The 13,355-nt window shown below is 49.0% G+C and overlaps 1 protein-coding gene across 2 annotated transcripts in view; it reads left to right on the forward strand.

The window, feature by feature from the left end:
- LOC135573630 (C-terminal-binding protein 2-like) overlaps positions 1–13,355 on the forward strand; it is a 106,701-nt gene that overhangs the window by 39,135 nt on the left and 54,211 nt on the right. For both annotated transcript variants that reach the window (XM_065022910.1, XM_065022911.1), the window contains exon 2: positions 11,687–11,841. In XM_065022910.1, coding sequence (XP_064878982.1) covers positions 11,687–11,841 — 155 coding nt within the window. The remainder of the gene's footprint in view (positions 1–11,686; positions 11,842–13,355) is intronic.

Genomic DNA, 13,355 nt, shown 5'->3' on the forward strand with positions numbered 1-13,355 from the left:
ACCAGGGCCCAGCGTACAACGGGCTGACAGTATAACCAGGGCCCATGGGCCCAGCGTACAACGGGCTGACAGTATGACCAGGGCCCATGGGCCCAGCGTACAACGGGCTGACAGTATAATACAGTAGGTCACAGACAGTGTCTCTTTCTACAGCTCCTGTCAGAAGGTTTGTTTGACATCTTGTTTATGTGTGTGTAAACATGAGGACATCTGATGAGATGTGTGTTTTACAAATGCACATATTTGAACGTGTGTGTCAGCGCTCGTGTGTCTCATTGCTTATGAGGAACAGATGTAGCCCTGAGTACCAGAGTCTGTCTCTCCTCTTCCCCCTCTCCCTCCTGTCAGCGAGGACCCGCTGTGCCAATCTGTTTTCAGTGCTGTTTATTCACCCTCTTAAAGAACACCAACATGTGAGGACAGATCATTCACATCCTCCTCATCTCCTCTCCTCGTCTCTCCCTCTCTTCTCTCCCTCTCTTCCCTTCTCTCCTCCTATCGCTCTCTTCTCCTCGTCTCTCCTCTCCTCTCTTCTCCCTCTCTTCCCTTCTCTCCTTTCTCTCCTCTCCTCGTCTCTCCTCTCTTCTCCCTCCTCTCTTCCTCTCGCTCTCCTCTCCTCGTCTCTCCCGCTCTTCTCCCTCCTCTCTTCCTTTCTCTCCTCTCGCTCTCCTCTCCTCGTCTCTCTTCTCTTCTCCCCCTCTCTTCCCTCCTCTCCTCCTCTCCTCATCTCTAATCCCTTCTCATCTTCTCTCCTCTCACTTCTCTCCTTGTCTCTCTTTTCCCCTCTCCCTCCTCCTCTCCTCTCATCTTCTCTCCTTGTCTCTCTTATCCCCTCCCCTCCTCTCCCTCCTCCTCTCCTCTCATCTTCTCTCCTTGTCTCTCTTATCCCTCTCCTCTCCCTCCTCCTCTCCTCTCATCTTCTCTCCTTGTCTCTCTTATCCCCTCCCCTCTCCCTCCTCCTCTCCTCTCATCTTCTCTCCTTGTCTCTCTTTTCCCCTCCCTCCTCTCCCTCCTCCTCCTCCTCTCATCTTCTCTCCTTGTCTCTCTTATCCCCTCCTCTCCCTCCTCCTCTCCTCTCACTTCTCTCCTTGTCTCTCTTATCCCCTCCTCTCCCTCCTCCTCTCACCCACCTGCAGAACTGCGAGCACTCGGCTCCACATTGCCTGCCAAAGTGGGTTACAATGACAAATGATCAATTATATGAATCGTGTTAAACATGAAGGGTTTGTGAGACACTAATATGTTGGTTTTACTAAATATTTGTGTGACATTACTTCATATTTAATCATATTATGAGTAAATGCAACAAAAAGGGATCTTACGGATCCTCTGGGATTCTGGCAGAAATCAAATCAAATCAAAATCAAATTTATTTATATAGCCCTTCGTACATCAGCTGATATCTCAAAGTGCTGTACAGAAACCCAGCCTAAAACCCCAAACAGCAAGCAATGCAGGTGTAGAAGCACGGTGGCTAGGAAAAACTCCCTAGAAAGGCCAAAACCTTGGAAGACACCTAGAGAGGAACCAGGTTATGTGGGATGGCCAGTCCTCTTCTGGCTGTGCCGGGTGGAGATTAGAAACCTAGAGAGGAACCAGGCTATGTGGGGTGGCCAGTCCTCTTCTGGCTGTGCCGGGTGGAGATTATAAACCTAGAGAGGAACCAGGCTATGTGGGGTGGCCAGTCCTCTTCTGGCTGTGCCGGGTGGAGATTATAACAGAACATGGCCAAGATGTTCAAATGTTCATAAATGACCAGCATGGTCAAATAATAATAATCACAGGCAGAACAGTTGAAACTGGAAAGGCAGCACGGCCAGGTGGACTGGGGACAGCAAGGAGTCATCATGCCAGGTAGTCCTGAGGCATGGTCCTAGGGCTCGGGTCCTCCGAGAGAGAGAAAGAAAGAGAGAAAGAGAGAATTAGAGAGAACAAACTTAAATTCACACAGGACACCGAATAGGACAGGAGGAGTACTCCAGATATAACAAACTGACCCTAGCCCCCCGACACATAAACTACTGCAGCATAAATACTGGAGGCTGAGACAGGAGGGGTCAGGAGACACTGTGGCCCCAGCCGAGGACACCCCCGGACAGGGCCAAACAGGAAGGATATAACCCCACCCACTTTGCCAAAGCACAGCCCCCACACCACTAGAGGGATATCTTCAACCACCAACTTACCATCCTGAGACAAGGCCGAGTATAGCCCACAAAGATCTCCGCCACGGCACAACCCAAGGGGGGGCGCCAACCCAGACATCAGTGACTCAACCCACTCAAGTGACGCACCCCTCCTAGGGACGGTATGAAAGAGCACCAGTAAGCCAGTGACTCAGCCCCTGTAATAGGGTTAGAGGAAGAGAATCCCAGTGGAGAGAGGGGAACCGGCCAGGCAGAGACAGCAAGGGCGGTTCGTTGCTCCAGAGCCTTTCCGTTCACCTTCACACTCCTGGGCCAGACTACACTCAATCATATGACCCACTGAAGAGATGAGTCTTCAGTAAAGACTTAAAGGTTGAGACCGAGTTTGCGTCTCTGACATGGGTAGGCAGACCGTTCCATAAAAATGGAGCTCTATAGGAGAAAGCCCTGCCTCCAGCTGATTGCTTAGAAATTCTAGAGACAATTAGGAGGCCTGCGTCTTGTGACCGTAGCGTACGTGTAGGTATGTACGGCAGGACCAAATCAGAGAGATAGGTAGGAGCAAGCCCATGTAATGCTTTGTAGGTTAGCAGTAAAACCTTGAAATCAGCCCTTGCCTTGACAGGAAGCCAGTGTAGGGAGGCTAGCACTGGAGTAATATGATCACATTTTTGGGTTCTAGTCAGGATTCTAGCAGCCGTATTCAGCACTAACTGAAGTTTATTTAGTGCTTTATCCGGGTAGCCGGAAAGTAGAGCATTGCAGTAGTCTAACCTAGAAGTGACAAAAACATGGATACATTTTTCTGCATAATTTTTGGACAGAAAGTTTCTGATTTTTGCAATGTTACGTAGATGGAAAAAAGCTGTCCTTGAAATGGTCTTGATATGTTCTTCAAAAGAGAGATCAGGGTCCAGAGTAACGCCGAGGTCCTTCACAGTTTTATTTGAGACGACTGTACAACCATTAAGATTAATTGTCAGATTCAACAGAAGATTTCTTTGTTTCTTGGGACCTAGAACAAGCATCTCTGTTTTGTCCGAGTTTAAAAGTAGAAAGTTTGCAGCCATCCACTTCCTTATGTCTGAAACACATGCTTCTAGCGAGGGCAATTTTGGGGCTTCACCATGTTTCATTGGAATGTACAGCTGTGTGTCATCCGCATAGCAGTGAAAGTTAACATTATGTTTTCGAATGACATCCCCAAGAGGTAAAATATATAGTGAAAACAATAGTGGTCCTAAACGGAACCTTGAGGAACACCGAAATGTACAGTTATGTAGAGGCCTAATATAGTTGGCTTAATTTAAACATTATTATGTGGAGGCCTAATATAGTTGACTTAATATAAACATAACTATGTAGAGGACTAATATAAACATGACTATGTAGAGGACTAATATAGTTGACTTAATATAAACATAACTATGTAGAGGACTAATATAGTTGACTTAATATAAACATAACTATGTAGAGGACTAATATAGTTGACTTAATATAAACATAACTATGTAGAGGACTAATATAGTTGACTTAATATAAACATAACTATGTAGAGGACTAATATAAACATAACTATGTAGAGGACTAATATAAATATAACTATGTAGAGGACTAATATAGTTGACTTAATATAAATATAACTATGTAGAGGACTAATATAGTTGACTTAATATAAATATAACTATGTAGAGGACTAATATAGTTGACTTAATAAATTGTCAATAATCAACTGACTGGCCTTCTTGATGTCTATAGTATTCTCTCTGGTTTGCAATCTGGTTTCCCACTCAGGTTATGGACGTGTCACTGCAACCTTAAAGGTCCTCAGTGATGTCACAATCACCCTTGATTCTAAGCTGCTATTTTTAATGACTTGGCCAAAGCTTTTGATACGATAGACCATTCCATTCTTGTGGGCCGGTTAAGGAGTATTGGTGTCTCTGAGGGGTCTTTGGCCTGGTTTGCTGACTACCTAACTCAAACAGTGCAGTATGTAAAGTCAGAATATCTGCTGTCTCAGCCACCAAGGGAGGACCCTAAGGCTCGATCCTAGGCCCCACACTCTTCTCAATTTACATCAACAACATAGCTCAGGCAGGAGGAAGCTCTCTCATCCATTTATATGCAGATGTCTTATACTCAGCTGGCCCCTCACCGGATTTTGTGTTAATCGCTCTACAACAAATCTTTCTTCGTGTCCAACAAGCTTTCTCTGCCCTTAACCTTGTCCTGAACACCTCCAAAACAAAGGTCATGTGGTTTGGTAAGAATAATACCTCTCTCCCCACCGGTGTGATTACTACCTCTGAGGGTTTAGAGTTTGAGGTAGTCACCTCATACAAGTACTTGGGAGTACTAGCTAGACGGTACACTGTCCTTCTCTCAGCACATATCAAAGCTGTAGGCTAAAGTTAAATCTAGACTTGGTTTCCTCCATCGTAATCACTCCTCTTTCACCCCAGCTGCCAAACTAACCCTGATTCAGATGACCATCCTACCCATGCTAGATTACGGAGACATAATTTATAGATCGGCAGGTAAGGGTGCTCTCGAGCGGCTAGATGTTCTTTACCATTCGGACATCAGATGTACCACCAATGCTCCTTATAGGACACATCACTGCACTCTATACTCCTCTGTCAACTGGTCATCTCTGTATACCCGTCGCAAGACCCACTGGTTGAGTGTGGAGTGTGCTTGCCGTGTGTGTGTGAGTACGGAGTGTGTGAGTGTGGAGTGTGTGAGTGTGGAGTGTGTGGACATAGAGCTAGTCTCTCCCTGCTCAAAGGGACGGCTGTGTAAAGATGGTGCTGCCGGGGGTTGGTTGGTTGGCTGGCTGGCAGGCAGAGGACAACACTCTAGCAAGGGGAGGGTGAGACGAGAGGAGGAGGAGAAGGAGAGGAAGAGGGCGATACTCCCTGGACACAATCGGGAAAGGACAACACTCTAGCAGGGGGAGGGGGAGACGAGAGGAGGAGGAGAAGGAGAGGAAGAGGGCGATACTCTAGCAGGGGGACGGTGAGACGAGAGGAGGAGGAGGAGGAGAGGAAGAGGGCGATACTCTAGCAGGGGAGGGTGAGACGAGAGGAGGAGGAGGAGGAGAGGAAGAGGGCGATACTCTAGCAGGGGACGGTGAGACGAGAGGAGGAGGAGGAGGAGAGGAAGAGGGCGATACTCTAGCAGGGGGAGGGTGAGACGAGAGGAGGAGGAGGAGGAGAGGAAGAGGGCGATACTCTAGCAGGGGGAGGGTGAGACGAGAGGAGGAGGAGGAGGAGGAGAGGAAGAGGGCGATACTCTAGCAGGGGGAGGGTGAGACGAGAGGAGGAGGAGGAGGAGGAGAGGAAGAGGGCGATACTCTAGCAGGGGGAGGGTGAGACGAGAGGAGGAGGAGGAGGAGGAGAGGAAGAGGGCGATACTCTAGCAGGGGGACGGTGAGACGAGAGGAGGAGGAGGAGGAGAGGAAGAGGGCGATACTCTAGCAGGGGGAGGGTGAGACGAGAGGAGGAGGAGAGAAGAAGGAGGAGGAGGAGAGGAGAAGGAGGAGGAGGAGAGGAGAAGAGGAGAGAGCAGAATGTGGAGGCAACATTTTCCAGGCAAGGAGCACGCTTCCTGTTCTCTCTTCTGGATAGCTGATTAAATGTGGCATGTGGGAGGGAGGTAGAGAGAGAAGGGGGAGGTGAGGATGAGGAGGAGGGGGAAGGGGAGGTGGAGGGAGGGAGGGAGGGAGGGAGGGAGAGAAGGGGGTGAGGAGGGAGGAGGAGGAGGAGGGGGAAGGAGGAGGTGGAGGGGGGAGAGAAGGGGGTTGGAGGAGGAGGTGGAGGGGTTGGAGGGGGAAGGAGGAGGAGGGGGTTGGAGGGGGGAAGGAAGAGGAGGTGGAGGGCAGGAGGAGGAGGTAGAGGAGGAGGAGGGGGGAGGGGGGGTTGGAGGAGGAGGTGGTGGGGACAGAAGAGGTGGAGGGGGGTGAGGAGAAGGGGTGGAGAGAGAGAAGGGGGAGTGGGGGTGTGTGAGAGGAGAGGGTTGTGGGGACAGAGAGAAAAGGGGACAGAGAGAAGGGGGAGTGGGGGGTGTGAGAGGAGAGGGTGGTGGAGGGAGGGACAGAGAGAGCGAGAAGGGGGAGGGAAGGGGGAGTGGGGGTGTGTGAGAGGAGAGGGTGGTGGAGGGAGGGACAGAGAGAGAGAAAAGGGGGAGAGAGAAGGGGGAGTGGGGTGTGTGAGAGGAGAGGGTGGTGGAGGGAGGGACAGAGAGAGCGAGAAGGGGGAGGGAAGGGGGAGTGGGGGTGTGTGAGAGGAGAGGGTGGTGGAGGGAGGGACAGAGAGAGAGAGAAGGGGGAGGGAAGGGGGAGTGGGGGTGTGTGAGAGAGAGGGTGGTGGAGGGAGGGACAGAGAGAGAGAGAAGGGGGAGGGAAGGGGGAGTGGGGGTGTGTGAGAGGAGAGGGTGGTGGAGGGATGGACAGAGAGAGCGAGAAGGGGGAGGGAAGGGGGGAGTGGGGGTGTGTGAGAGGAGAGGGTGGTGGAGGGATGGACAGAGAGAGCGAGAAGGGGGAGGGAAGGGGTGGTGATATTAGGGTTTTCTGCATGACTGGGTCGTCTGACAATGAGAGGGTGGTGGAGGGAGGGACAGAGAGAGCGAGAAGGGGGAGGGAAGGGGTGGTGATATTAGGGTTTTCTGCATGACTGGGTCGTCTGACAATGTGGCTGTTTAAACACACTGCTGCTCTGCTGTTTGATCCGTTTATCTTGTTTATCTCTGGTGTTACTGAGCCTGTCTATAGAAACACTCAGGACTACTAGAGACAGACAGACTGTCTATAGAAACACTCAGGACTACTAGAGACAGACAGACTGTCTATAGAAACACTCAGGACTACTAGAGACAGACAGACTGTCTATAGAAACACTCAGGACTACTAGAGACAGACAGACTGTCTATAGAAACACTCAGGACTACTAGAGACAGACAGACTGTCTATAGAAACACTCAGGACTACTAGAGACAGACAGACTGTCTATAGAAACACTCAGGACTACTAGAGACAGACAGACTGTCTATAGAAACACTCAGGACTACTAGAGACAGACAGACTGTCTATAGAAACATTCAGGACTACTAGAGACAGACAGACTGTCTATAGAAACACTCAGGACTACTAGAGTCTATCTAGACGGACGGACGGACGGACGGACGGAGTGGTCTGTTTGAGAGACTACGGAGGGAGACAGACAGACAGACAGACAGACAGACAGACAGACAGACAGACAACCAACCAACCAACCAACCCCCTACCCTCTCCTTATACCCTAACCCTTCCCCATGAGAAGAGCAACCACTTGGTCTATCTATGATAGTGGTGTTATAGTAGGTGATGACTTTAGGAGTGGTCTGTTTGAGAGATCTATAGGGGAGTTTGAAGTAAACTAATCTGATCTAGAGGGGAGTTTGAAGTAAACTAATCTGAGATCTATAGGGGAGTTTGAAGTAAACTAATCTGAGATCTATAGGGGAGTTTGAAGTAAACTAATCAGATCTATAGGGGAGTTTGAAGTAAACTAATCTGAGATCTATAGGGGAGTTTGAAGTAAACTAATCAGATCTATAGGGGAGTTTGAAGTAAACTAATCTGAGATCTATAGGGGAGTTTGAAGTAAACTAATCTGAGATCTATAGGGGAGTTTGAAGTAAACTAATCTGATCTATAGGGGAGTTTGAAGTAAACTAATCTGATCTATAGGGGAGTTTGAAGTAAACTAATCAGATCTATAGGGGAGTTTGAAGTAAACTAATCTGAGATCTATAGGGGAGTTTGAAGTAAACTAATCTGATCTATAGGGGAGTTTGAAGTAAACTAATCTGATCTAGAGGGGAGTTTGAAGTAAACTAATCTGAGATCTATAGGGGAGTTTGAAGTAAACTAATCTGAGATCTCCTGTTGGAGTTTTAAGTAAACTAATCTGATCTATAGGGGAGTTTGAAGTAAACTAATCAGATCTATAGGGGAGTTTGAAGTAAACTAATCTGAGATCTATAGGGGAGTTTGAAGTAAACTAATCAGATCTATAGGGGAGTTTGAAGTAAACTAATCTGCCTGGTGTGCTGTTGAAACAGTGTTTACATGGAGGTCTCCTGTTGTGTCATTATTAATGTGTGAGTCTCGGAGGCAGCCAGAGGGAGTGCAGTGTGAACAGGATTATACGGCGCATTCAGAAAATATTCAGACCCCTTGACTTTTTACACATTTTGTTACCTTACGGCCTTATTCTAAAATGGAGTAAATTATGTTTTTCCCCATCAATCTACACACAATATCTCATAATGACATCACAATACCCCAGGATGACATCACAATACCCCAGGATGACATCACAATACCCCAGGATGACATCACAATACCCCAGGATGACATCACAATACCCCAGGGTGACATCACAATACCCCATGATGACATCACAATACCCCAGGATGACATCACAATACCCCATGACATCACAATACCCCATAATGATGACATCACAATACCCCAGGATGACATCACAATACCCCATGATGACATCACAATACCCCAGGATGACATCACAATACCCCAGGATGACAAAGCGAAAACAGGTTTAGACATTTTTTCAAATGTATTCAAAATTAAAAACAGAAATACCTTATTTATATAATTATTCAGACCCTTGGCCTTGGGACTCAGGTGAGCTCAATTCTGCAAGAACAGGGCCGTGTTCAGTAAGAAAACGTTCTCGAACGTTGCAGAATATAGAAATACCACAAATAGAACCGACACGATTCCTTATTATACAATGTCAGAGATGCGTGTTTTGTTCTACGTAGCATATTTCTATCTGAACGTTCCAAAATGTTCCGTCCTGCTGAACACAGCTCAGGCAATTACCTTCCTTACAGACCCCTCTGTCTGTGTCACCTGAGTCACATTGTCATTCTGAAGGAAATATCCTGTTTTCTTCTTCTGCTGAAAAGAAAGGTTGTTCAGGCCTACCGGTTTCCTCACTTGCCTGCCTGCCGCTGAAAATAAAGAGCATTTATAACCCCGGCCAAGCCCGTTAAATGATCACCATGACAACAGAAGGCAGAAATGGAATGAACAGAGAGAGAGAGAGAGAGAGACAGTGGGAAAGAGAGAGAGATAGATATAGAGCATTGCCTTGCTATTGAGAAAGGCCACCCTAGGCGGACCTGGCTCTCAAGAGAAGACAGGCTATGTGCTCACTGCTCACCAAATGAGGTGGAAACTGAGCTGCACTTCCTAACCTCCTGCCCAATGTATGACCATATTAGAGACACATATTTCCCTCACATTACACAGACCCCATGAAAAATTTGAAAACAAACCCAATTTTGATAAACTCCCAGATCTATTGGGGGAAATTCCACAGTGTGCCATCACAGTAGCAAGATTTGTGACCTGTTGGCACGAGAAAAGGGCAAAAGGACAAGATTAAACATTTAGGATTTAGGTTGTGAGATGTTGCAAACCAACCAGCAAAACATTATGTTTACTAAAAGGGCAATGTTAACACATGTTTCCCATGCCAATAAAACCCAGAGAGAGAGAGAGAGAGAGAGAGAGAGAGAGAGAGAGAGAGAGAGAGAGAGAGAGAGAGAGAGAGAGAGAGAGAGAGAGAGAGAGAGAGATTCCTGTAAATCAAACTGTGGATGCTAATCCAGAGTTGTCAGAGCATTGATTTATCCAGCTGTGTTGTTAGCTCAGCCTTGCTACTGCCACCTTCTACAACCTCATTAGCCAACACACACACACACACACACACACACACACACACACACAGACACACACACACACGTGAAATCACTGATTCCAGGCTGAATATTAAAAGCTGATTCTTGATCAGATCTTGAAGCGCCTCATGATCGGCGTTGTTGACAGAAGTTGTTCAGTCATATGTTCACCTCCAGTAGTATCCAATACACCGTCTGTCTCCTCTCCTCCTCTCCTCCTCTCCTCCTCTCCTCCTCTCCTCCTCTCCTCCTCTCCTCCTCTCCTCTCCTCCTCCTCCCTCCTCTCCTCCTCCCCTCCTCTCCTCCCCTCTCCTCCTCTCCCCTCCTCTCCTCCCTCCTCCTCTACTCCCTCTCCTCCTCTCCTCCTCCTCCTCCTCTCCTCCTCTCCTCCTCTCCTCCTCCCCTCCTCTCCTCCTCTCCTCCTCTCCTCCTCCCCTCCTCTCCTCCTCTCCTCCCTCCTCTCTCCTCCTCTCCTCCTCCCCTCCTCCCTCCTCTCCTCCTCTCTCCTCTCCTCCTCCCCTCCTCTCCTCCTCTACTCCTCTCCTCCTCCTCCCTCCTCCTCCTCTCCTCCTCTCCTCCTCTCCTCCTCTCCTCCTCTCCTCCCTCCTCCTCCCTCCTCTCCCTCCTCTCCTCCCTCTCCCCTCCCCTCCTCTCCTCCTCCCCTCTCTCCTCCTCTCCTCCTCCCCTCCCTCCTCCTCCTCTCCTCCTCTCCTCCTCCCCTCCTCTCCTCCTCTCCTCCTCTCCTCCTCTCCTCCTCTCCTCTCCTCTCCTCCTCCCCTCCTCCTCCCCTCCTCTCCTCCTCTCCTCCTCTCCTCCTCTCCTCCTCCCCTCCCTCTCCTCCCCTCCTCCTCTCCTCCTCTCCTCCTCTCCTCCTCCCCTCCTCTCCTCCTCTCCTCCTCTCCTTCACCTCTGTAGGGACGTCAATGAGTCGAAACGAGACACTGACTGACTGTATCAGAACCTGTGAATGGGCTGCCTCACGTTTGGGTTCTGGTTTGGGTTATGTTCCTGTATTGGAAGTGAACAGGTGTCTTGTAGATGGGATCCTGGTTTCGGTTTCTCACCCCTCCTCTCTTCCTCTGTCCCCTGTCGGTGTTCTCTCCAGGTATCTGGCTAGATGGGATCCTGGTTTTGGGTTTCTCACCCCTCCTCTCTTCCTCTGTCCCCTGTCGGTGTTCTCTCCAGGTATCTGGCTAGATGGGATCCTGGTTTCGGTTTCTCACCCCTCCTCTCCTCCTCTCCCCTCTCCTCCTCTCCTCCTCTCCTCCTCTACTCCTCCTCTAACCTCCTCTACTCCTCTCCTCCTCTCCCCTCTACTCCTCTGGCCCTCCTCCTCTGGTCCTGACTCCTCTCCTTCACCTCTGTAGGGACGTCAATGAGTCAAAACAAGACACTGACTGACTGTATCAGAACCTGTGAATGGGCTGCCTCACGTTTGGTTCTGGTTTGGGTTATGTTCCTGTATTGGAAGTGAACAAGTGTCTTGTAGATGGGATCCTGGTTTCTGTTTCTCACCCCTCCTCTCTTCCTCTGTCCCCTGTCGGTGTTCTCTCCAGGTATCTGGCTAGATGGGATCCTGGTTTCGGTTTCTCACCCCTCCTCTCTTCCTCTGTCCCCTGTCGGTGTTCTCTCCAGGTATCTGGCTAGATGGGATCCTGGTTTCTGTTTCTCACCCCTCCTCTCTTCCTCTGTCCCGTCGGTGTTCTCTCCAGGTATCTGGCTAGATGGGATCCTGGTTTCGGTTTCTCACCCCTCCTCTCTTCCTCTGTCGGTGTTCTCTCCAGGTATCCGGCCCCAGATCATGAACGGGCCGATGCACCCTCGCCCCTTAGTGGCCCTGCTGGACGGGCGTGACTGCACCGTGGAGATGCCCATCCTAAAAGACCTGGCCACCGTCGCCTTCTGTGACGCACAGTCCACACAGGAGATACACGAGAAGGTGGAGTAACTAACACACACACACTAACACACAGTCCACACAGGAGATACACGAGAAGGTGGAGTAACTAACACACACACACACACTAACACACACACACACACTAACACACAGTCCACACAGGAGATACACGAGAAGGTGGAGTAACTAACACACACCCACACACACACACACACACACACACTAACACACAGTCCACACAGGAGATACACGAGAAGGTGGAGTAACTAACACACACACACTAACACACAGTCCACACAGGAGATACACGAGAAGGTGGAGTAACTAACACACACACACACACACTAACACACACACACACTAACACACAGTCCACACAGGAGATACACGAGAAGGTGGAGTAACTAACACACACCCACACACACACACACACACACTAACACACAGTCCACACAGGAGATACACGAGAAGGTGGAGTAACTAACACACACACTAACACTAACACACACTAACACACAGTCCACACAGGAAATACACGAGAAGGTGGAGTAACGAACACACACACACACACTAACACACAGTCCACACAGGAGATACACGAGAAGGTGGAGTAACGAACACACACACACTAACACACAGTCCACACAGGAGATACACGAGAAGGTGGAGTAACTAACACACACACACTAACACACACACTAACACACAGTCCACACAGGAGATACACGAGAAGGTGGAGTAACTAACACACACACACTAACACACACACACACACTAACACACAGTCCACACAGGAGATACACGAGAAGGTGGAGAAACTAACACACACACACACACTAACACACAGTCCACACAGGAGATACACGAGAAGGTGGAGAAACTAACACACACACACACACTAACACACAGTCCACACAGGAGATACACGAGAAGGTGGAGTAACTAACACACACACACTAACACACACACTAACACACAGTCCACACAGGAGATACACGAGAAGGTGGAGAAACTAACACACACACACTAACACACACACACACACACACACACACTAACACACAGTCCACACAGGAGATACACGAGAAGGTGGAGAAACTAACACACACACACTAACACACACACAGGAGATACACGAGAAGGTGGAGACACTAACACACACACACTAACACTAACACAGGAGATACACGAGAAGGTGGAGTAACTAACACACACACACTAACACACACACACACTAACACACAGTCCACACAGGAGATACACGAGAAGGTGGAGAAACGAACACACACACACACACTAACACACAGTCCACACAGGAGATACACGAGAAGGTGGAGAAAACACACACACACACACACACACACACACACTAACACACAGTCCACACAGGAGATACACGAGAAGGTGGAGTAACTAACACACACACACACACTAACACACACACACTAACACTAACACACAGTCCACACAGGAGATACACGAGAAGGTGGAGTAACTAACACACACACACTAACACACACACACACACACTAACACACACACACACTAACACT

Source organism: Oncorhynchus nerka, linkage group LG10 (genome assembly GCF_034236695.1).
Source record: "Oncorhynchus nerka isolate Pitt River linkage group LG10, Oner_Uvic_2.0, whole genome shotgun sequence".
Lineage (NCBI taxonomy): Eukaryota > Metazoa > Chordata > Actinopteri > Salmoniformes > Salmonidae > Oncorhynchus > Oncorhynchus nerka.